The sequence below is a fragment of the Staurois parvus genome, unplaced genomic scaffold, assembly GCF_062004578.1.
Source record: "Staurois parvus isolate SC_StPar_1 unplaced genomic scaffold, SC_StPar_1.0 ptg000307l, whole genome shotgun sequence".
NCBI classification, from domain to species: Eukaryota; Metazoa; Chordata; class Amphibia; order Anura; family Ranidae; genus Staurois; species Staurois parvus.
The window spans coordinates 546,178-569,538 of record NW_028318103.1 but is presented as its reverse complement, the minus strand read 5'-3'; the positions used below and the strand labels follow the sequence as shown (position 1 = coordinate 569,538).

Genomic DNA, 23,361 nt, shown 5'->3' with positions numbered 1-23,361 from the left:
TAAGCTTTGACAATAAAACCTTAAAGCTGACTGGTTTCTATGCAGAGTTGCACCAGATATTGAACTTTTCAGTTTTAGGAAATCAGCCCATTTGAGTCATTGAACAAGCATGCAAATCAGAAAGTTTGGCAAAATGTCAATGTTGCTAATCTTCATACTTGTCTCCGGTCAGTGACTCGGATGATACTGAAACCAATGGATCAGTATGGCCAAGGAAACGATTATTCAGGAGAGGCAGTGGTGGCCTCCATGTTTCTCTCACTACAAGTTTCTTTTAACCCATTACGGGGGAATCATTTGTAATACCTTGCATTTATTTGCATCTATAGAATTTGCATTGTGCTTATACTGTCATTTTGCTGAACATAAATTTTACTGTAAATGTTTTACCCTGTTTGAGCCCAGCTATAGTTACTCTACATCCCCTCCTAATACATTTTTATTGGAAGCGTAAAACAAGGATTTATTCTTCATGAATGTCTTTCTGTTGGCAGCTGTTGGGCATTGGTGGGAGAGAAGGGAACCTGATCTCCTTATTCCAGGAGGAGCACAGTAAGGTCTTACAACAGCTCCAGGTCTTCACCTTTTTCCCTGAAAACCCTCCTCCAGCCAAGAAGCCTTTTGAGAGAAAAACTATAGAGCGGCAGTCTGCTAGAAAGACCGTACCAAGTCCCGTAAGTAATCCTACGCTCTACTCAGGACAAATAGCACTTAATAATATGTTGTCCCATGTTGTTTTCTGATATGAAGACATCTGTGCTCCTGTGTCTCTTCTCTTAGGCCAAATACATACCACAGACAGATGAACATCGGGCACTGTTACTGGCTCGTTATCCACCAGAAAAACTCTTCCAGGCGGACCGCAACTTCAATGCTGCTCAGGATTTGGATGTGTGCGTGCAGGAGGGTGACCTTGTTGGCGTTATTAAACAACAAGACCCGATGGGCAGCCAGAACCGATGGCTGGTAGATAATGGAGGTGAGAGGGCTTTATTTGGCTTTCCTTAGGCTGGCCATGTGCCATCTGCATAGATTTAGGCAGGTTTGGATCTACCATTGGGCATAGTAGGCCAATGTAAAGGAAAACAAGCAGCTTTCCACTGTGCAGTTAGCAATCACCCTTTTATGCCTAACATTGGTAGAAATGCAGTCATCTCTTCTGAAAGGGGATCTGTGTTGTGCCTAAAAGCGACAGTAGAAGGGCAAAGGTCTTGTCACCAGCACTTGCATGTAGGCTCCCTGCAGCTGATCATTTCCTATTACTGACTTACTGTGCCTTGTTCTGCACTATGCCTGTGTGGAGGTAGCCATTATGGTATGGAAGGACTTTGCTTCCTCATGTCAAAACTGCGCCATGACTGATGATCTGAAGAATTAGATCTGAAGAATGAGTGACAGGAAGGGTAGAGGAAGCACAGATTCACATAATTCATTTTATTTATTCATTTATTTCAGGTATTTATATAGCACTGTCAGTTTACGCAGCATTTACATTCATATACACTAGAGCCAATTTAGACGAGCTAATTAACTTACCAACATGTCTTTGGCATGTGGGAGAAAACTGGAGTACCTGGAGGAAACCCACACAGATGCAGGGAGAACATTCAAACTCCAGGCAGGTACTGTTGTGGTTGGGATTCAAATCAATAACCCTAGGCCGGCTAGGTGGAAGTGCTAACCACTTTGCTGCCCAGAATGAATGAAGCAGAAGCAAGGAGGTCTTTGCACTGCACATCCTCAGATACAGCTTCCTTTCCAACAAAGAGAACATTGATCAGCAAAGTTGTAGAATTACAAAATTTCACTCCAAATCTTGTGAGACTAGCAGCCTGAAGCATCAGTGGCTTAGATGATCTAGATCAGGGGTAGGCATCCTTTCAGAGGTTGAGATCTACCTGGACAACATGGAAGAGAGCAAACATCCAGGGGGGGATTACTAGGCAGCGCCCTTAGTTTTTTTTTTCTCTCTATCAAGCTCCAAATAAAAAGACGGCATGAAGAACACAAAGTGTGTCACAATAGTTTCCTCTGCCCCCAACCATATCACACCCCACAGTAGTGTCCTCTGCCCTGTTCACATCACCTTCTCACTGTAGTTTCCTCTGTCCCCATAACAGTGTCCTCTTCCCCCCTCCCCCCACAGTAGTGTTTTGTACACCCACCTCCCAACCCAGTGTCCTCTGCCCCCTTTACATCACCCCCTTTGCCCCGCTGTAGTGTCCTCTGCCCCACTCCCCCCCAGAGTAGTGTCTTGTACCCCCAATGTTGTGTCTTCTGCTTCCCTCCCCTCCCCCCACAGTAGTGTCCTGTGCCCCCCAGTGCTGTGTCCTCTACCCCCTTCACATCCCCTCTCCTCAAAGTAGTGACCTGTACCCCCCCCAAGCAGTGTCCTGTACAATGCAGATATACAACTGTGAGGCTTAAGGTGCAGGACGTGCATGGCTGTTATTCTGGAGGAATTCAAGACAAAATGTATGTTTCTCATTGTAGGCACAAATAAATGTTTCTAGATGTTCTTAATTTTTTTTTCTAAATTTCGGCCATTAACATTTCAACAATATGCTAGTGCAGGTTAGGGTCAATAAAACAAGAGCAATTTCTGTGTAAAATTGGTTATCCTAGTAGAGGGTGTTGTTTTCGCCTGCAGTTGTTATGTGTCCTCACGCTCCAGCCTTGGATTTAAGGAACGTGGTCACAAAATCTGCACAGGGCACTATTAATGAAGCCTGTTTTAGGTTTCATGTACATGTTGTCATGTGTGTACCACTTGGGAATCTAGCAGAGCCAAGAGCTTGTTTGAACCATGTGTCCAAAATGGTCCTGAGGGCACTTTTTCTAGTGGTAGGAATAGTAACAACAGCTCTGGTAAGATGTGACGGTCTGCTCTTTGACCTGCCTTTATTCTTCTTTTCAACAGTCACCAAGGGATTTGTTTACAGCTCATTTCTGAAGCCATATAATCCTCGGCGCAGCCACTCGGACGCTTCCATCGGCAGCCATTCCTCCAATGAATCTGGCTATGGTGGCTCCTCTCCTAATTTTTCAAGGCAGAATAGCAACAGCACTTTATCCATCAACGCAAGCAACGCCTCTGTTACCTTCACCAATGCCTCCACTTCAAAAACCGCAGACTCCCCAGTAACAAGCAGCAACCCATTGGACTTGTGTGCTCCATCCAAAGCTGGCTCAGTTGTGGATGGAACCTTTAAAAGGGCCAGTGAAACAGACTCTGGAATATCAGCCCAGGCAATGGAGAAGGAGCAGAGACAATCGCGAGAAAGCTTAACCGACTCTGCCCAACAGATGGACTCTAAAAGACGGGGCAACCAGGTTGAAAATGGAAGTAACTCAACATTACCAAGCAATGGGGACAAAGGGCAGGTCTCCACCAATCGCAGGGGCTTGAGGAAGAAAGGACTTGCTACAGCAACAGAAAAAGAACAAGAAGGCTCTGAGCAAGAGGGGAACCAGGTGAGACTGGATGGGGCTTATTATATGGCGGTATACACCGTTAATTTTCAGCATGTGCTACTGTATGTTCTGTTTTACATTTCATTTAGATGTTTATTGATATTGGTGTGCTAAAGTGGTTGTAAATCTCTCATCTGCCCCCAGGGCTGGATATGTCCCTTTTTAACACCACCTGCTGATGAAGTTTGGTATTGCAGCCTATTAGTCAGCTATATTGATGTTTGTACTCAGGAAGACATAGACCGTGTTTGTCTGCTTTTATTGCTGTGTGCCCCCCCTGGGTAGAGTCTTCACTCTTTTCCACATTATTTAAAGCGATTGTAAAGGTTAGAATTTTTGTTTTTAATGTGCGACTTACCTGTTCTGTGCAGTGGTTTTGCTCAGAGCAGTTCAGATCCTTCTCTTCTAAGGTCCCCTGCTGGTGCTCATAGCTCCTCCCCCTGACGAGTGCCCCCATAGCAAGCTGTTTGTTATGGGGGCACTCGCACAGGCTCAATTTAAAGCTGCGCTCCATGTGCCCATTGACACACACGGCACAGCTTAACCCTGCCTCCTGCTTTCTGCTGATGGCTATGATTGACAGCAGCAGCCAAAGACTCCCTCTGCTGTCTCTGAGCTTATGTGGAGAGAGAGATCGGTGAGAGCCGCTCATGTACAGCGTTGGATCAAGATCGGGTAAGTATAAGGGGGGGGGGGTAGAGGTGGCAGCTGCAGAGAATGCATTAAGGTAAAAAGCCTTCAGTCTTTAGAAACACTTTAAATGTCTTTTATTGCCGTCTATTTCTATGGTGGCAGCTGGTCCCCGTAACAGAAAGTATTGTATAACTTAAATAAAGGAATGTGCTAAAACCACAAACTATTCCTAATTTAGTGTAGAAACATTAGTGCAAAGGATATATATATCTATTCTCAATATCAAAAAATATCAAAATTATGTGCAAAACAATTTTTTAGTGCATAAGTAATTTAAATAATTAAATCAGTGAATATAAAAATTGTCCAATTTTGAATTTCTTCAAATGTCCAAACAAATCCTTTTCAAATTCAAGTGCTCTCAAAGAAATTGTGCCAAAATCCACCACCAAAGTAAAGTTGGGTAACTCACCAGAGCTCCATGCTGATCAATCTCTAGATCACCAAAAAACGCTTTTTGCTCTGGGAGCAGATGCAATAAATCAACTTCTCAGGTGTGATGATCAATAGCTACACAATCATCCATAAGGTAGGTATCCACCACTCAATATAACAGTTCCAGGAGCATTATATCACTCTCTCTTTTTATATCTCTCCACCGAGGTCATGTTTGGGAATGAAAGAAAAAATCATGGTGCAGCCAGTTTTTTTATAAAAGTATCCAACAATTTAATAAAGATTTCCACTCACAACAGTCTCCTGTTCCCCGCACATTCACTACAGCGCTCGTGACTCAATCCTCTCCACAGACGTCAGCATTTGCTGTTTTATGCTGTTATACTGGTGTCGGTGAAGACACCTTTTTTGTGAGTGGAAATCTTTATTAAATTGTTGGATACTTTTATAAAAAAACTGGCTGCACCATGATTTTTTCTTTCATTCCCAAACATGACCTCGGTGGAGAGATATAAAAAGAGAGAGTGATATAATGCTCCTGGAACCGTTATATTGAGTGGTGGATACCTACCTTATGGATGATTGTGTAGCTATTGATCATCACACCTGAGAAGTTGATTCATTGCATCTGCTCCCAGAGCAAAAAGCGTTTTTTGGTGATCTAGAGATTGATCAGCATGGAGCTCTGGTGAGTTACCCAACTTTACTTTGGTGGTGGATTTTGGCACAATTTCTTTGAGAGCACTTGAATTTGAAAAGGATTTGTTTGGACATTTGAAGAAATTCAAAATTGGACAATTTTTATATTCACTGATTTAATTATTTAAATTACTTATGCACTAAAAAATAGTTTTGCACATAATTTTGATATTTTTTGATATTAATTGAGAATAGATATATATATCTTTTGCACTAATGTTTGTACACTAAATTAGGAATAGTTTGTGGATTTAGCGCATTCCTTTATTTAAGTTATAGCACTAAGAAATTTATTTGGTTTCTTTGAGGTGAAATTGCTGCTTTAAAGTATTAAGGGTGTGGCGCTTTTATTACACTTGTGAGAAAGTATTGTAAGTTGGGTTATTGTGGGTGCTAAATTGCACCAATGAGATTATCTTCCATAATAATTCTAATATTAATACCATTTGTTCTTTCATGCATTTTGTTAACAGTTAAACTACTTTTATGATCTTATTTGGGCAGGTTGCAGAATCTGCCCACAACAATAGAATATTATAAAAAGCTTCATGGCTAGGGAGAGGACTTCTCTTGGAAAATGCATGGTCAGGCAGTGCAGAAGAAACTGTTTGCTTGTAGCCTAGATAAATGCCATCCTCTTGTGGACAACTATAGCATTGCATGTATTCAAAGAAACCTGACGGTCTGTCCTGTGAAAAGTATTTTTGTATTGGTTTTCATATAGAAAATCTTACTGGCTCCATGGTCTGTTTTTCATTGAGAAAGAAACCTGCCAACCAGCATCTGTCCAGATGAGTTCCTCTTGATGAGTGCTATTATGGGGCCAAGAAACACTCCTGTCTTGCAGCACTTGGGTCCTCAGATCAAATCCAAACCATGACATTACCTGCATGGAGTTTGCATGTTCTGCCTGTGCTGGTGTGGGTTACCTCCAGATACTCCAGCTTCCTCCCACACTTCAAAGACATGCTTGTAGGTTACCTGGCTCCTCTTTAAATTGGCCCTAGTATGTATTCATGGGAAGAAGGAACCTTCGATTGTAAGCTCATGGGCGCAGGGACTGATGTCAGTGTAAAATTTATGTAAGCGCTCTGTAAATTGACAGATTTAATAAATACCTATAATACATTTTGAAAAATAACATTTATTACACTTATTTATATAGCAGCAGCATGTTACATACTTGTACATTCACATGTCTCTTTTCTCAAGGAGCCTACAGCCAAAGGTCCATGAAAGAACAGGGAGAACATGCAAACTCCATGCAGATAGTGTTCTGGCCAGGACTCAAACCAGAGATCCCCATTCTGCAAAAGCAGAAGTGCTAACCACCAAGCCACTGTGCTGCCTGTCAGCTTTGCGCCGTACGCTACAGGCTTTGGGTTTGGTTGTACTGGTCCAGTTGTTGTATCTGTATTATTGGCAGAATGTGATGATGATCAGTTTTTCTCCTTGTATCTTTGCAGGTGTATTATGCAGTATACACCTTTAGGGCACGCTCCCCCAACGAACTTACAGTATCGGCCAATCAGAGACTCAGGATCCTGGAGTTCAAAGACATGAACGGGAACAGCGAATGGTGGTTGGCTGAAGTGGAAGGGCGGCGCGGGTACGTGCCATCCAATTACATCCGGAAGACGGAGTACACGTGAGACGATCACCCTACAGACGCCTGTACCTGGATTTCATATCACCTAGAGAACATTTGTGCCTTTTTTCCCGGGATGACAGTTTTCATTTGTTTGCTGCTGATATCACTTGAACAATATTTATGAGAATGTGGTTTTTCTACTCTAGAACTTGGAATCAGCTAGTACGTCCAGAGCAGAAGACAGGATTTTGCTTGCATTAACCAGACTGCATTGTACTGACTCAAGAAGTTAGCAAACGGGGCGGAGTCGGGAACAGGCTCATTAGGCAGAGGCGTGACCTTGGGGGGGAAGAGGCTTTTGAAGCTGTAGGACTGCAAGTCCCAGAATGCCAACCAAAGCCTGGTAGCAATGGAGAAAGGCCACTTCCTTTTTATGATCATTAAAATGGGGCTCATTTATGAATAGGGGGCAAAAAAATGAACTGCTGTTCCTGGCAGCCAATCAGGTTTTGCCTTTTGAAGAAACAAGGATTCTGATTGGTTGCATTAGGTCTGCCCCAGTGTGTTCATCTAGGCAGAGCGAATAGTCACAGGCCATTGCTGTGATGGAGTTTTGTGTATTAAATACACTGCGAATGTACAACATCCTTCCACTTAACAATCTCTTTATTTCTGATACAGACATATACATTTGATATACATAATGGCATAAATGTGCGGAAAGCAAAGCGCACTTGTGATTGAACATTTTTTCCTTGTTCTGGGTGTCATACCAATCCAGTCGCACATTTTGCTGTGCATTGATTGGCTAGAGGTCTCCCAGTGATACACCCCCAAAAGCGCCTTGGTCCAGCTTATGATTGGCTTGCACACAACAGAGCAAGCAGCACTTATGTCTCTTATTTTTAAATTTGACCTAAAAACAGTTCCCAAAAATAAAAATCAGCCGCTTTTCCCTACGCTTTCCCTTAAAGGAACTGTTCACTTTTGCACAAAACTGTTTATCCAGCCATCTTCTATCTTGTGGAGACTAGGCGTGGCACCTCTTGGGTTCAGCCACTGGAGGCTGGACGATTGGGGGTCACCTATCAATTTGCCTTCTGGAGGCATCTGCTGCAGGGCGCCCCCTAGCTAGTGCAGAAGTAGGGTGTAACCAAAAGTAGACATGTCCTTTAAAATGAAAGAGATTGGTCATGATTATCCCATATTTAACTACTCTTCAGTGTGTGGTGATTACAGGTCTCTAAGCAGTATTAGTATATTTACATTTAATATTTTCTAAAGGCTATATTTCTCCAGTCTCATCCGTATCGTGAACCACAATGTTATGGTGCAGATCTCCACTGGTAGTTCAGCTTTAGATTGGCGTATCACTTGCAAATCCTTGGGGTGAGATATCCACACCGGTCTTTATGCTGCAGACACAAGGGAATGTTGCTCACCCTGTTGGGTTTAATTTTATGGAAAATACTGCAGGAGGAGTGAGACTGAGGTTTGTAGAAAGCAGAGCTGGGAAGTCTCATCTCTTGCTCCACAGAATATTAATGGATCCACTGAGTGATCACGTGCGCCGGTCCATAGCCCAGACTGATATACTGATTTGAATTCTGCAGACAATTTAAATTTACATTTAATTAATTGCTTTAAATTTAAATAAAAAAACATCCCCAACCTATCCTGCTGCCCGTTACTGGAATCTCCGCTCTCTTGAAGAGCTAGGAGGCTCTGAAGAATCTTCACATCTGATACTTCTAGGAGTGTTGGCTTCCTGTTCCCTCTGCTGTGAGCTATGGTTCCATCCACTGGTGCCTAAGTCATTATGGTGAAGTAGGGGCTGGCGGATTAAACCACAACCCTTGGTGGGGGGATGCTGGAATTTGACACTCCCAGAAGTGTCTGATGTGCCGATTGTTCGGTTGACTGTAGCTCTCAACCAGTGCTTAGATTCCAGGAATGGGATGGCGGGACACTTTTACGTCAAGAATGTCCATACTTTTCAACAAATGTGTGTGCCTGAGCTATTTAATGTGTACAATAGTAAATCTAATAGTTTCTTGGCCCATAAATGCTGGATGCAGCATTGCACAGCTGGAGAAAGGCCTCTACATTGCCTCGGTATCTCGGCATTAGACTCTGGGACAATGAGAAGGGGGCAGAGTCTGGTACATAGGAAAGAATGCCAGGCCAGACACGGAGCTCATCTATCCTGTCTATGGCTCCATGTATAAATCTGTCCCTACTGACAGGATACAGAGTCTCAGCTAATGTACACACCGGACCTGGTCTGTGCTGATTGCTCCGTGTTGTTCACCATTTATAGACCGAAATGAAGGGACCCGTGACACTATATAAACATCCGCTAGTTCAGGCACACAACTGTACTTAGTGTATCTAAACCCAAAATCAAAAATGTATTTGCAGCTTAGCGGTTCTCAGATGTTGGAGGCTGCATTAGTTTTCTTTTTTTTTTAGGTATTTTTCTTTATTTTCAGCTGCCAATTCAAAATAGTAAAATTCATTGTAATATAAATGGTAAATTACTATCCAAAATAGTAAACAGGCATGATATGTCTCTTCTACAATAAACAGCCTACCTGCTCACAATTATTCAAAGTTAGAATTTAGTTCCACTTTAACCCCTTTCTAACCCCCTCCTGATGGCCCTTTAACTGGGTCTCAACACCGAGACGCAGGGCAGACTTTCTGATCACCTGATCCTTGTGATTGGCTGTCCTACTGGTCAAATGATAAGAAGCTTGTCCTGCTGGCTCCTGATCATAAACAGAGATCTGGAGCTGTCTGTGACCGCTCATTCACTGCTGGGAGTGTGTAGCATGTTCTCTCTCAGCACAAAAACATTGGGCACCATGGATGAATATGTACAGGGAGTGAGCGTTCACACCCACCATCCCTACTGCCACATTTGTTAATTGTTGAATAAGAGGTTTAAAGTGCTACCTAGAGTTTGGCTTTAATTTGATAGTCAAGTCCATCTAAATCTATTAGTCCATCGAATACTAGCCTTTCCCAGGAAGACCAGGCTGCTGTCTAAATGTGTCTCCATTGTTCCTCCAGTGGAGTGGAGACACCCTAAGACAGGAAGTGTGTTACTGGCTGGATCACAAGGTGCAATATAAGAAAAAAAGTGTAAAAAAAGAAAACTACAGCCACCACTTTTACAGCAAAACTTTAATCAGAAAATTAAGTCCTGCTAAATCACTTCTTGCTGGCCCCTTTTGCAGGTATAGCTATGTAAAACGTTAAAGTAAATGCCCATACGGTGTAAAATCCAGTAATCTACTGTCCCACCCAGCTCTGCACATGCTCAGTTGTTCTTTATTCTCGGCACTGTGCCGAAGACCAGAGCCACTAGAGTCCAATGTGCTGATATCTTAAAAGATTTAGTGGGGCTCTGGGCTTCAGCAAAATGGCAGCCTCTGTAGCATAAATAATTATGTGGAATGTATGTTCCTCGCTAAAGAACATTATTTTTTATCAAGTTATTAGGGTAACGTTGAGCTTTAAGGATTGGTAAGCTAAATAATATTTTTTTTTAGGGGTGTGGGGGGAGGGAGGGTTGGATACACTTTAAAACTACAGTTATTGATATATTCATTCTTACCTATATTTTAGAATTTGGAAACAATTTTCTGAACACAACTATCTGAGCAATACCATGACTTTAGTTCTACAATAAACAAGGGCCATGAAGAGGACCTGTCATTATACAGAAGGGCCTGTAATGGAGAGCAGCGCAAGCCCCTGAGAAATGAAGCGTAGTTCCCTTGTAGCACACAGACTGGGCGGCTTGTAGATAAGGACAGACCGATAGACAGATGGATTTGACTACTGAATAGGATGTACAATCCGGGTTCAATTCTCTTCCAATCCCACGGATGTATTTTATCATTTTGTATATGTGTATAAAGAATAGCCTTTGCACATTTTCTGATAGGCACCTTTTTAGAGCAGACAGTTTCTTTACTGATCAGTTTTATAGAACAAATATTTTATGATACATTTTGTGTATTTTTATACAGTTGTTTCATTTTTTTTCTTCTGACAGCAGAAATAAACAGGATTCTGCTTCTTTGTACCTAGAGGCTGTGGTTCAGTGAGGAGCGGTGAGGGAGATTCCATTGTGCAATGCTATGATGAACCAATAAACCTCAGATATAACAATATACGTGTGTATGTGTGTTCCTGTGATCATTGTCTAAGGCTCTGACGTGTGTTTTCCATGCACTTTAGGTGCAACGAGTTTAAAAAAAAACCTGCTTGCTGCATCTTTTGATGTGCTTTCACCAAAACGCATGTTGTATAGAGTTCAATGGTAACGCATCTAAAGCACATGAAAGCGCACTGCCTAAGGCTGCATTCACACTATAGCAATTTATGATCATGTGCAATGATGCATGATTTTGTGTGCATTTGCGAAACATTGCAGGTTTATTGTGAGTGGAACCCCAAATGCGTCATACAGAGGCATGCTTTTTCATGTGAAAAACACAGCTAAAAAAGAGCTTGAAGCTCAAAAATATAGATGTGCTACAGTTGTCACACGTAGGCTCTCCTGCTATGGAAAAACCGACAACAAATGTTAAGGAGATGGCTGATTCATAGCTGCAGTGTGTCTTGGCTGTGAGCGCTTTCCCAAGGCAAGTAACAGCAAGGAGAAAGCAGAAACTGATGCTCCTCCCTCCCTCTGCATTCTTCTTGCTGTTGCTTGTCTAAGGAAAGTGTTCAGAGCTGAGATAAACTGCAGCTATGAATCAAACATCTCCTTCACAGCTGTTGTTGGAATGACCATGGCAGTAGGGAAGGAAAGCAGGTTACACCTCATAACTTGGTTTAGAAACATGGGACAGAGTCTGTTGTAACCCTAGTTATGCAGTTCAACCACCCACCCACCATATCTATTGTGGTCAATCTGACAACAGCTGTGAAGGAGATGGCTGATTTATAGCTGCACTTTCCACAGACAAGCAACAGCAAGAAGAATGCAGAAGCTGACACCTACCCCTTCCTTCTGCATTCTTCTTGACATTGAACACTTTCCTGCGACAAGCAGCGCCCAGCCAAGCTGCGGCTATGAATCAGCCATCTCCTTTACAGCTGTTGTCGATTCAACTGCAGTATGGGGAAGGAGGAGGGTCAGGTTGAATCTCATAACTATGGTTAGAAAATGGAACAAAGAACTACATGTACTAAATCCCGTAGGGGGCAAAACTGTAAAATAAAAATTTTACTGATAGATCTTACATAGTTACATAGTTAGTCTGGCTGAAAAAAAGACAAAAAGTCCATCCAGTTCAACCATTAAAGGAAAAAAAAAATCTAATTTTTTTTTTTACAAGCCTGTTACGAAACCTAACTCACACAACCATTTCTTATAAAAATCCTTTAATTTATATTTAATATACATAGTACACGCATACAATTGGATATGACAGGATTTTGTTTTTACACTTTCTAAGTTTCTGGAAATCTGCCAAGTTTGCCTTGCACTTTATTTTTTTATTTTTAACATCCAGGATTATTGTTTGTTGTAATAATGGCATAGTACAATAATAGCGTTGTACTTGGTTTTTACTTTAATAAAGTACATGGAAAGCCACAATTCTTCTTTTTAGCTTTAGAGTGAGCAGGAAAGTCAACCTTTTTTATTTTTGTTTGTTTTTTGCTGTCTGTGTCCAATTAGATAGAATCTTCCCCCTATTAGACAATTGTCAGTGGAACAGTTCTCCCTCTATGCCTGTTCAGCGGAAAACTCAGAAGTTTGGATGTCACCTTACTTTCAATTCAGGTGACAATGGTCACTAGGACAAATAAAGGGTAAATCTCCCCAGCAATAAAAACATGGCAGGGGTTCTAACACTTTATTTCCCTACGTTAGGTTTAGATACACTTAAACATTTTTTTTTTTGTGACTTGGCGCCTAATAGGTGAGGTCTATGCCTGCTGAGCCACATAACTCCATTGGTTTTATAGAACCCTTGGTATCGCAGACAATTGTGAACCATGCTGCCCAGGTAAGATACGGTGAGGTAGTGATCTGCTATGGTGATATAGAAGAATTACGTACATAGTTCATAGACACAATCTGCAATGACACCGTATTATCCTATACAACCAGAGAAATGGTTCGACAACGTGTAAGTGCACGAAACGCATTAGGAGGTGCCCTATATACCCTGTGACGTCACACTACACGGCCCCTGTGGACAGCCGGTGGCCATTTTGGATTTTTATTACTCCCTAGCTACCTACCTACTACAGCATGTGAGTAGCAAATCTGATGTTGTATCTATTATATCTTGGTGGATAATATAAATACCACACTATCAGTATTTTTTGTTGTTCTGGCTCGTTACTCCCGAGACCCCCTCCAAGGCATATTTGGGATGATCTGGTGGCCACACAGTGATCGAGGCATCTCCCCCTGCTGGTGAGACGAGTAGATATCCCCTGGTACCTGGAGACCTAGAGGTTGTGATTTCTGCCCAGCTGTTGCAGGCCAGATGACCTTTCCCAGTGATCCAGTTTCAACAGGCAGAGGACCAGGAGTTGGTTAACACTCAAATGCGCATTACCATTGCGCTTTCTGGTTAGTGCAATCTACACTCATCTCTGTGGGAACAAACAAGGTCACAAAAGTCACCAATTTCTTCACTATTGTTTCACTGAGATTTGACACGATGCACTGCAAGGACACTCTTGGTGAAGATTCATAGTCACCATTCTCATCATTTTTGGACGGTTTAGATATTACCATATCCACCTTATGATTAAGTGGTATTCACAATACCATTTTTTGTCTAGACACTCTAAATGATTATATCATGGAATTATAGTAGCGCTGCATGTTCTTGTTTGATATAACCAGAAAAATGGTGTCTGTGTTGTTTCTGTAGCACTCAAGTAGACTATTGCCAAATCCCTGCTAATAACTATCATTTGAATATTTCATGGTCCATGGCTGTAGGGGTGTGATCGCACTTCCTAAAATATATTGCACTAATGAAGTCGGAAAGATATTCTTCATAAATTCATATACAAAAAACAACGTATCAGATCTTTATAATAGAAAAAAACTTAATACCTATAAAAATAACCAGTATGTAAGAAATATTGAACAAATCAAAATCAAAAAGCACAAATAGATTGTAGAAGAGAATGATCACTTCTGCAGTACAATGGGCACAACAAAGAATCAGAGTGCCCCCTTAATATAAATGTGCCCATCAGCATGCCCCTCTTATTTTATGTAAAGGGGCACTCTGACAGGCACATTTTATGTTAAGGGGCACTCCGATGGGCACATTTTATGTTAAGGGGCACTCCGATGGGCACATTTTATGTTAAGGGGCACTCCGATGGGCACATTTTATGTTAAGGGGCACTCCGATGGGCACATTTTATGTTAAGGGGCACTCCGATGGGCACATTTTATGTTAAGGGGGCACACATGGGCACATACTGTGGAAAGGGGCACTCTGATGGGCACATGTGATGTAAACGAGCACTCTGGGGAAATATGATAGAAAGGGGTACTTTGAGTGAAAGGGGGCACTCTAATGGGAATAACTGATGTAAGGTGGCACTGTGATGGGGATACCTCATGTAAAGGGGCACTCTGATGGGGACAACTGATGTGATGGGGATACATGTTGTAAAGTTGCACTTTGATGGCGATACCTAATGTAAGGGGGCACGCTGATGGGCACACCCTATGTAAGGTGTCACCATGATGGGGGAACCATATATAATGGGGACAACTGATGTAGGGGGGCACACTGATGGGAGACACCAAATGTTAGGGGCCTTCTGATGCAGAAACCTGATGTAAAGGCAAACTCTGATTGGAATGTCCAATGTAAGGGGGCACTCAGTTGGAAATGCCTGATGTATGTGGGCACTCTGACGGGAACACATTACTTAAAGGGGCACTCTGATGGGGACACCTGATAGAGGGGGGTACTCTGATGGTGGCAACTGATTTATGAGGGAAGTCTGATTGGCACCCAATGTAATAAATTACTCTGGAGGGGGACCCTGATGTAAGGGGGAACACTAATGGGGACATATATTTTCGGACCTCAGCCAGAAGAAGATTTTAGTGACCGGACCTCCTTGAATTTTAATTAAATATCCCTGCAATAGAGGAAATGAGGATCAGAGAGTGTGGACAGACCTGTTTGGCCAGGGATATGCTGCAGACAATATGAATCTGGGAACATGTTACATGAGTTTAGCAAAGATCAATGCCATTACCTTAATCAATGTTCCTACTATCATATACCACACACATCATATACCAAAGGGCCGCAGGTTGGGCACCAGGGCTATAGAGGGTCACTTAAGTGACAGCTTTAAGTCCACTGACATCGAAGATGGTGGCACCCAGCGGCAATCTCAGGGCTAACCAAGGGAGGATTTTACAGGTAAATAACATACATAAAATCTATTGGATGCACAAATAATCTTATGGGAAGATTGTTGTATTAAATTAATGATCTTGCGACACTGTAGAATAAGCCACTAAAAAGTGATAATGCGTCCTGGTAATCTGGCCCCACTGATACACGGGGCACAGGAAAGCACAGTCCTTATGCTGCACTGCTAAACAGAACAAACAGCATGGATGTGCAGTGAGCATATATGGCTGAGTCATGTAAAAGAAAAAAAAAATTATAGTTATAAACTATAAAAAGAAAACATTGATAAATGTCACAATAAGCTAGTGTCCTTCACATTCATATCTTTAACAAGCATTTTGTTAAGTCGAGCTTAATAGAGACCCTTCCCAGGCTTCCCGGAGAAGGCAGCTAAGTTACCAGAAGTACCGGAGATCTGTTATTGGATGGAAGCGGTGGGTTGGTATTTTCTTTTTTACCCAGAACAGGCTCATCTTGATAGTGGTATCACTTTTGCTCAGAAAATACTTCTGCTGATATGAGCATCCATCTTTTGCAAAAAAAAGAATTGCCAGAATATTTGCTCCATGCATTGCAGGAAGATGAATATGTTGTTGATATCCTTCAGAAAATACAGCGACTTTAAGAATTCAGTTTTCTCTTCAGGACCCATTAAAGGTAGAAGCACCATGTAAAGTCTAAGTTGGGGGTCACATTCCCGGCAACAACCCACAATCCAATGACACAGCATGGCATTACTGTTATCTTAGTCCACAGCCTGCTATACTGGAATTCAACATTTTCCCCCCATGTTCCAGAAATACTTCCCATTTCAAGCTCTGTTTAGTTCATTTGAGTTAATGCCATCCAGTCCTTGGGGGCCAATGCATGGTCTAAGCACACAAGGGCTGTGAAGTTCAGTCCTCACAGTGTGGTACTGTTAGCACCCTCAATGCCAGCGTCCTTGGCCATAGAAGCAAAGTGCCCATTGCTATGTAGGAGCTTCTCCGGCTCACCATACTCTATGATTTTACCTGCATCCAGCACCATGACCCTGAAAAGTAAGCAAACAACATTTTGGTTATCAGCCATAGTATTAGATATTATGCGTAGCTACATTATGGCATGTTACATAGTTAGTCTGGCTGAAAAAAGACAAAAGTCCATCCAGTTAAACCATTAAAAAAAAGTTATAATCCTACACCCACAGTTGATCCAGAGGAAGGCAAAAAAAACCCAGCAAAGCATGATCCACTTTGCTCCTGCAGGGAAATAAATTCCTTCCTGATCCCCCGAGAGGCAATCCGATATTCCCTGGATCAACTTTACCTATAAATGTTATATCCAGTTATATTCTGTGTATCTAGGAAACAATCCAGGCCTTTTTTAAAGCAATCCACTGAGCTGGCCAGAACCAACTCTTGAGGGAATCTATTCCACATTTTCACAGCTCTTACTGTGAAGAAACCTTTTCGTGTTTGGAGATTACATTTCTTTTCCTCCAGATGTAAAGTGTGCCCCCTTGTCCTCTGTGATGACCTCAGGGTGAATAACTCTGCACCGAGATCACTATATGAACCACTGATGTATTTATACATGGAGATCATATCCCCCCTTATGTATTATACATGGAGATCATATCCCCCTTATGTATTATACATGGAGATCATATCCCCTCTTATGTATTATACATGGAGATCATATCCCCCCTTATGTATTATACATGGAGATCATATCCCCCCTTATGTATTATACACGGAGATCATATCCCCCCTTATGTATTATACACGGAGATCATATCCCCCCTTATGTATTATACACGGAGATCATATCCCCCTTATGTATTATACACGGAGATCATATCCCCCCTTACGTATTATACACGGAGATCATATCCCCCCTTACGTATTATACACGGAGATCATATCCCCCCTTACGTATTATACACGTTGATCATATCCCCCCTTACGTATTATACACGGTGATCATATTCCCCCCTTACGTATTATACACGTTGATCATATCCCCCTTACGTATTATACACGGTGATCATATCCCCCTTACGTATTATACACGGTGATCATATCCCCCCTTATGTATTATACACGGAGATCATATCCCCCCTTATGTATTATACACGGAGATCATATCCCCCCTTATGTATTATACACGGAGATCATATCCCCCTTATGTATTATACACGGAGATCATATCCCCCCTTACGTATTATACACGGAGATCATATCCCCCCTTACGTATTATACACGGAGATCATATCCCCCCTTACGTATTATACACGTTGATCATATCCCCCCCTTACGTATTATACACGGTGATCATATCCCCCCTTACGTATTATACACGGTGATCATATCCCCCTTACGTATTATACACGGTGATCATATCCCCCCTTATGTATTATACATGGAGATCATATCCCCCCTTATGTATTATACACGGAGATCATATCCCCCCTTATGTATTATACACGGAGATCATATCCCCCCTTATGTATTATACATGGAGGTCATATCCCCCCTTATGTATTATACATGGAGATCATATCCCCCTTATGTATTATATATAGAGATCATATCCCCCTTATGTATTATATATAGAGATCATATCCCCCTTATGTATTATATATAGAGATCATACTCCCCCTTATGTATTATACATGGAGATCATACCCCCCCTTATGTATTATACATGGAGATCATATCCCCCCTTATGTATTATACATGGAGATCATATCCCCCCTTAATCTCCTGTTCTCAAGAGAGAATAAATTCAGTTCCTCTAATCTTTCCTCATAGCTGAGCTCCTCCATGCCTCTTATCAGTTTGGTTGCCCTTCTCTGTACTTTCTCCAGTTCCCCAATGTTCTTTTTGTGAATTGGTGCCTAAAACTGACCTGCATATTCCGGATGGATGTTTTTATAAAAATACAGATATTTGTCTTTTGCAGCTGCATGAATATTCTTTATGAATGGGGGCTAAAAATGACCCCTTTATTTTGGCTTTTTTTGCTCTCAAGACATAAAAACACACACACAGTGGAGGGCACTATCTAAGTGCAGAATTAAAACATTTATTGTATAATAAAAACATGGGCAACTCACATGAAGTAAGTTTGTGAAAGGATGTGGAGCATAATAAGAAGGCAGAAATGCCTTGAAATGCGTAGTTACTTTCGTAGGACATTCCCCGGCATCTGAAATCATCCATTGGGTTCCTCTGGAGTCTCCTCCCAACCAGGAAGTGCCCTGAGCTTCCTATGCCTACCCGGCCAATGGCAGTGCTGCACAATCCCTGGACTTGGATACCTCTGCTGAAGGATGCCCTGGATTGTCTGATTTCTTATGCTTCCATTCTACATGCCTACAAAAACATTCTTCATAGTAGTTGCTAATTTATTTTTATCATACAATAAATGTTTAATGCGATAGGCACCGGCAACTATGCTGGGAGCACGCATGGTGCGCGTGCTCGGCCCAGTTTGTTTAAATTTTGGTACGCAAATATGCGGCCTCTTGCTGTCAAGGCCCAGCTGCCAAGAGGCTGCATATCCTCAGCGGCAAGGAGTTCAGAAACAGGACACCAGGATTCAAGTAAGAATACACATGCTTCTTGTACAATATTTATTTAGCCCAGAGTTCTGCTCGGAATTGCAACATGATGCAGTTTTAACCTTTTTTTTGCCCCGGCAGTCTGGTTAAAGCAGATGAAAATGTAATGCGTCAATCAGGCTTTTGCTGCTTCACTTCCTGTACCAGTGAAATGAGAGCAAGCAAAGGGAAAGCTCCCCATTGGGGACACAGAATAAAAACTGACAAAGGTGCTAACCCTTCCACACTCTATACAAAGCAATAAAACGGTTTTGGGACAAGAAAAGTACAACTGTCCTTACTTGTTGCTGTCCATGATGGTGTGCAGGCGATGTGCGATGGTCAGCACTGTACAGTCTGCAAATTCGCTGCGGATTGTCTTCTGAATCAAATTATCAGTCTCCAGGTCCACTGCCGCCGTGGCTTCATCAAGAACCAGGATTTTGGATTTGCGAAGCAAAGCCCGAGCCAAACACACCAACTGCCGCTGCCCAACACTGCACAAAATGACAGTATATGTCAGTATTTCACAGGTGTGTTCAGTGCGCAACTATATATGCAGATAGGAAATACAATACAGGCAGTCCCCAAGTTACAAACAGACTTACATACAATTCATACTTAAGAACGGAGGCAGCGTGACGTCACACAGGATCCGGAAACCACCCGGCGGCCATTCTTCTACTCACTGCATGCCTCTACCTATTGTCCGGCGGATCTGTCAGCAATTCCACATCACTGCATGGCCAGTTAACCCTTCCCTATACTAGCCAAAACTTAAGAATTATTTTTTTGGCTGGAGGTACACTTAAAAAATGTAGCTGTTCCAACTTATATACAAATTCAACTTAAAGCGGAGATCCACCTGGAAAAAAAAAAAGTCAACAGCTACAAAAACTGTAGCTGCTGACTTTTAAAATACAGACACTTACCTGTCCCTCGGTCCAGCAATGTCCTCACCATGGCTGGTTTCACCAGCCGTCTTCTCTCCCTGGAGCTGGCATCTTCAGTGTGGGCACCCGACTGTGACATCTTGCGGCTTCACAGCCGGGTGCCCACTGCGCATGCATGAGAATTGCTGCGCTTTGTGAATGGCCCCGTAGTCTTCTGGGACCTGTCACGTGTCCCAGAAGACTACGGGGAGGACAACTTCCACTTCCAATCGTCTCTAGACAATCGCAGTGGGAGTGGGTACCTGTACCTCCCCAAAGCTGCCAACCCTTAATGGGGAGCGGGGGACAAAGGCTTAAGCAGAGCTTCCCCTTTTGGGTGGAGCTCCACTTTAAGGACAAACCTGCAGAGCCCATCCTGTTCATAACCCGGGGATTGCCTGTACTGGGATTTATTGAAGTGTTCAAAGGAGAAACTTTTTTAGACACCTTCCCAGGGAGGTGGTAGATATTACTTGAGTCTATCTCACCTCAGGTTCTCTCCTCCCTCACTGATTTGATAGAAGAGCTTTTCCTGTAAACCTTCCACGTATGGCTTGAGATGGGAGAGTTCCAGAGCTTTCCATACTTCCTCGTCTGTGTATTGGTCAAACGGGTCCAGATTCATCCTCAGTGTGCCGGAGAACAGAACTGGATCCTGCAAAACCACATCTGAATTCAGGATATGATACACCCTTATATTGAACGGTTATACTTGCCTGGTTTGCCTGTTATATAGCTTAAGGTGGAACTTCACATCTTCACGTGTAATCCTTATGCTGCTAGCATTAGTCAATAGATAGGAAAGTATATCAGATTTACTGGTTTTACACTTTTATTTTTACATTTCTTTAGTTATTTCCTGGTTCCAGGCCTAGGCAAATGATGTCATACATCCCAGAAGGGCAGATGGATTCCAGGAAGTAAATGCTACATGAAACTTCTGCCCTTACTCAAGATGGCCACGGCCAGAAATGGGGGTGTTTTTTCAAAGTGATTTCTCAGCAAAATAAAGTATGGAGACATGGATGGATGGATGGGGGGAGATTGCGTTGAATATTATCCTCTTGGAGACGGCTGCACGCAAATGTGCGGCCTCCCGGTGTCTGGGCCTTGACGCCGAGCGGCCGCACATTTGCATGCAATTAAGAAAAATATATGTGCTGAGAGCGCGCGTCCTGTGCACTCCCAGCACACATGTCTGGTACTCACGGAAAGGTCCCGATCTCCTCTTTCGATCGGGACTTTTCCCAATCATGTTACTGCCATGACAGCGTGTCACGGCGGTCACATGACCCTAAACCCCACCTCCTGGCTTCTGAAACCCTTAAAGGGCAGGGAGGCGCCAACGCCGAGGGGTTAAAAATAAGTTAAATAGTGTTTTTGGTTTGTGGTGCTCAAATGCAGTGCAGTTCTACTTTAAAGCCTAACTCCAACTTTAGGCCTCGTTCGCACCAAATGTGCAGAAAAACTGATGGAAACTGATGTGCAGATTGCACTTGCAGAGACATCAGTTTACATGCGCTTTTCAGTGAGTTTTATACATGTTGCAGAAAAAAATCTGCACGTGATATTAGTGTTGAGGTGTGAATGGGACACATAGAGAACAATTGATTTTGCTGTGTCCTTGCAGAACGCATGCAGAAAAACTGAGGTCTCTGCACCATGGTGTGAACGAGCCCTTAATATTACTGTAAAAACTTAATTTGGGCCAAACGCGTCCAAACAAAGTATTTCTTTTACCAACACATGCACCCACTGCCATCACTGTAAAACTGTATGGAGCATCAGCTACATACTATATACAGAGAGAGCTGTGTACTGGCAGTGGTATGGGGACATCCTGTCTGCTGCCACAACTAAATTGAGTCGGGCTGAATGTTACTCATCCATTCACAGGAAGCCTTGTATTTTATGAATGAGTGAATAAAAAGCTCCCTCTGTTTGGCTGAGGTGGGGATTGTGACATCATTCGCCCACCTCACAACCTCAGCCAATTTGAGGAAGCCCTGTATTCATTCATAATAATTAAAAGTACAAGGCTTCCTGTGAATGGTTAAGCAGCACTCAGCTTGACTCTATTGTGTTCCAAGATCAGGACAGAAAATCTCTGTACCACTTCCGGAACACAGCTCTGTATACTGTATATAGTTGATGCAGTCTATACATGCAGTCTATACATCGCTGACAGCAGGCTCCTGTATTAGTAAGAGGAAATAGTTCATTTAGGCCAGCTTGGCCCAAACCAACTATTATTATAGCAAAGCTGGATTTAGGGTTTCAAAGGGATCCCAATAGGCTGGAGAGCTTGCACTGTCTTTTAGTGCATCAAGAAGAAGAAGAATATAATACTTTATACATTACGTCTGAGCATTAGGTGGTCAGGTGCAAAAAATAAACTGCATTGGCATCAATGCTCCTACATCCTGCCCTCATCCTGTCATCATTAGTATATCAGTGAGGGAAATGCTCATTATATGTTCAGAAATAAAAAAAAACCATAAAGACTTTTGTTTGTTTCATAGAAAAAAGGATAACATTGCCATTGTGGAGGCTATGAAATGGATTTTTGCATGGGTACATACTGCCACCTAGTTTTGGAATTAGCTAGTGCAACTAGAAGTGGAAGTTTTACCTCTGCCATAAGGCATAGTGCACACAATGCATAACAGCCAATCGGATGCAAGTTTTTATTCCACTTTCCTTTTTTTTGGGGGGGGTAATAGCACATCATTTTTTATCTATTAAATCTTTTTCAATTTAATTCTTTACACACATGCTTTATATCTTGTATCTATAATCTGTATTACGTATATGTAATAAGTTAAAGCGTATCCATGGTCTTAATGTAAAATCCTATATTACTTTCCACATTGTATTTCAATTATTTCTAGCCTGCTCCTATTATTCTGAATGATCTTGAAGTTTGTAAACCTATATTTGTGAAGATCCCACATGTTTACTCCCCTGAATTCTGTGACCCGCAGTCACTATGTCCTGTGATTTTATTTTTATTACAGGTACTTTTAAAGTGCTGCCAATTTACATATATATATATATATATATATATATGTACATATGTGTGTGTGTAAAAATATAAAAGAAAATTGGATTGCTGCACATAAAAATTTTTATTCTTGAAAAAACACCATACAGAAAGGTGATCCAAAAAAATGGACAAAGCCATACATCAAAGTGTTGTTGCAGCAATCCAATTTTTTTTATATATATGGCCTTTGAGAGGGCCTGATTGCTATGCACTGTGATTGATCATCGTTGTGCACTCCACCCATATTACTGATATATAGATATAGATATATATATATATTGTAAGCTCGAAAGAGCAGGGCCCTTGAATCCCTCGTGTTTTGTTTTGTTACTGTATTGTCTCATGTACTTTCCCCCACTATAATGTACAGCTCTGAGCAAACCTTTTAGCGCTATAGAAATACTGTATAATAATAATATATTGTACATTCACATCAGTCCCTATCCCTCAAGGAGTGTACAATCTAGGTCTCTAACTCACAATCATACACATACTAGGGATAATTT

General features: G+C 42.0%; 2 protein-coding genes across 3 annotated transcripts in view; one reads left to right on the top strand and one right to left on the bottom strand.

The window, feature by feature from the left end:
* DNMBP (dynamin binding protein) overlaps nt 1-11,037 on the top strand; it is a 190,485-nt gene extending 179,448 nt beyond the window's left edge. For both annotated transcript variants that reach the window (XM_089683368.1, XM_089683369.1), the window contains 4 exons: nt 495-674; nt 781-979; nt 2,921-3,474; nt 6,729-11,037. In XM_089683368.1, coding sequence (XP_089539494.1) covers nt 495-674; nt 781-979; nt 2,921-3,474; nt 6,729-6,914 — 1,119 coding nt within the window. In that variant the 3' untranslated portion in view covers nt 6,915-11,037. The remainder of the gene's footprint in view (nt 1-494; nt 675-780; nt 980-2,920; nt 3,475-6,728) is intronic.
* Nucleotides 11,038-12,239: 1,202 nt separating this feature from the next.
* Nucleotides 12,240-23,361, bottom strand: part of ABCC2 (ATP binding cassette subfamily C member 2) — an 87,566-nt gene continuing 76,444 nt past the window's right edge. Inside the window, exons 30-32 of the mRNA XM_089683367.1 lie at nt 20,298-20,464; nt 19,180-19,374; nt 12,240-16,324 (exon numbers count right to left, since the gene is read on the bottom strand). Coding sequence (XP_089539493.1) covers nt 16,195-16,324; nt 19,180-19,374; nt 20,298-20,464 — 492 coding nt within the window. The 3' untranslated portion in view covers nt 12,240-16,194. The remainder of the gene's footprint in view (nt 16,325-19,179; nt 19,375-20,297; nt 20,465-23,361) is intronic.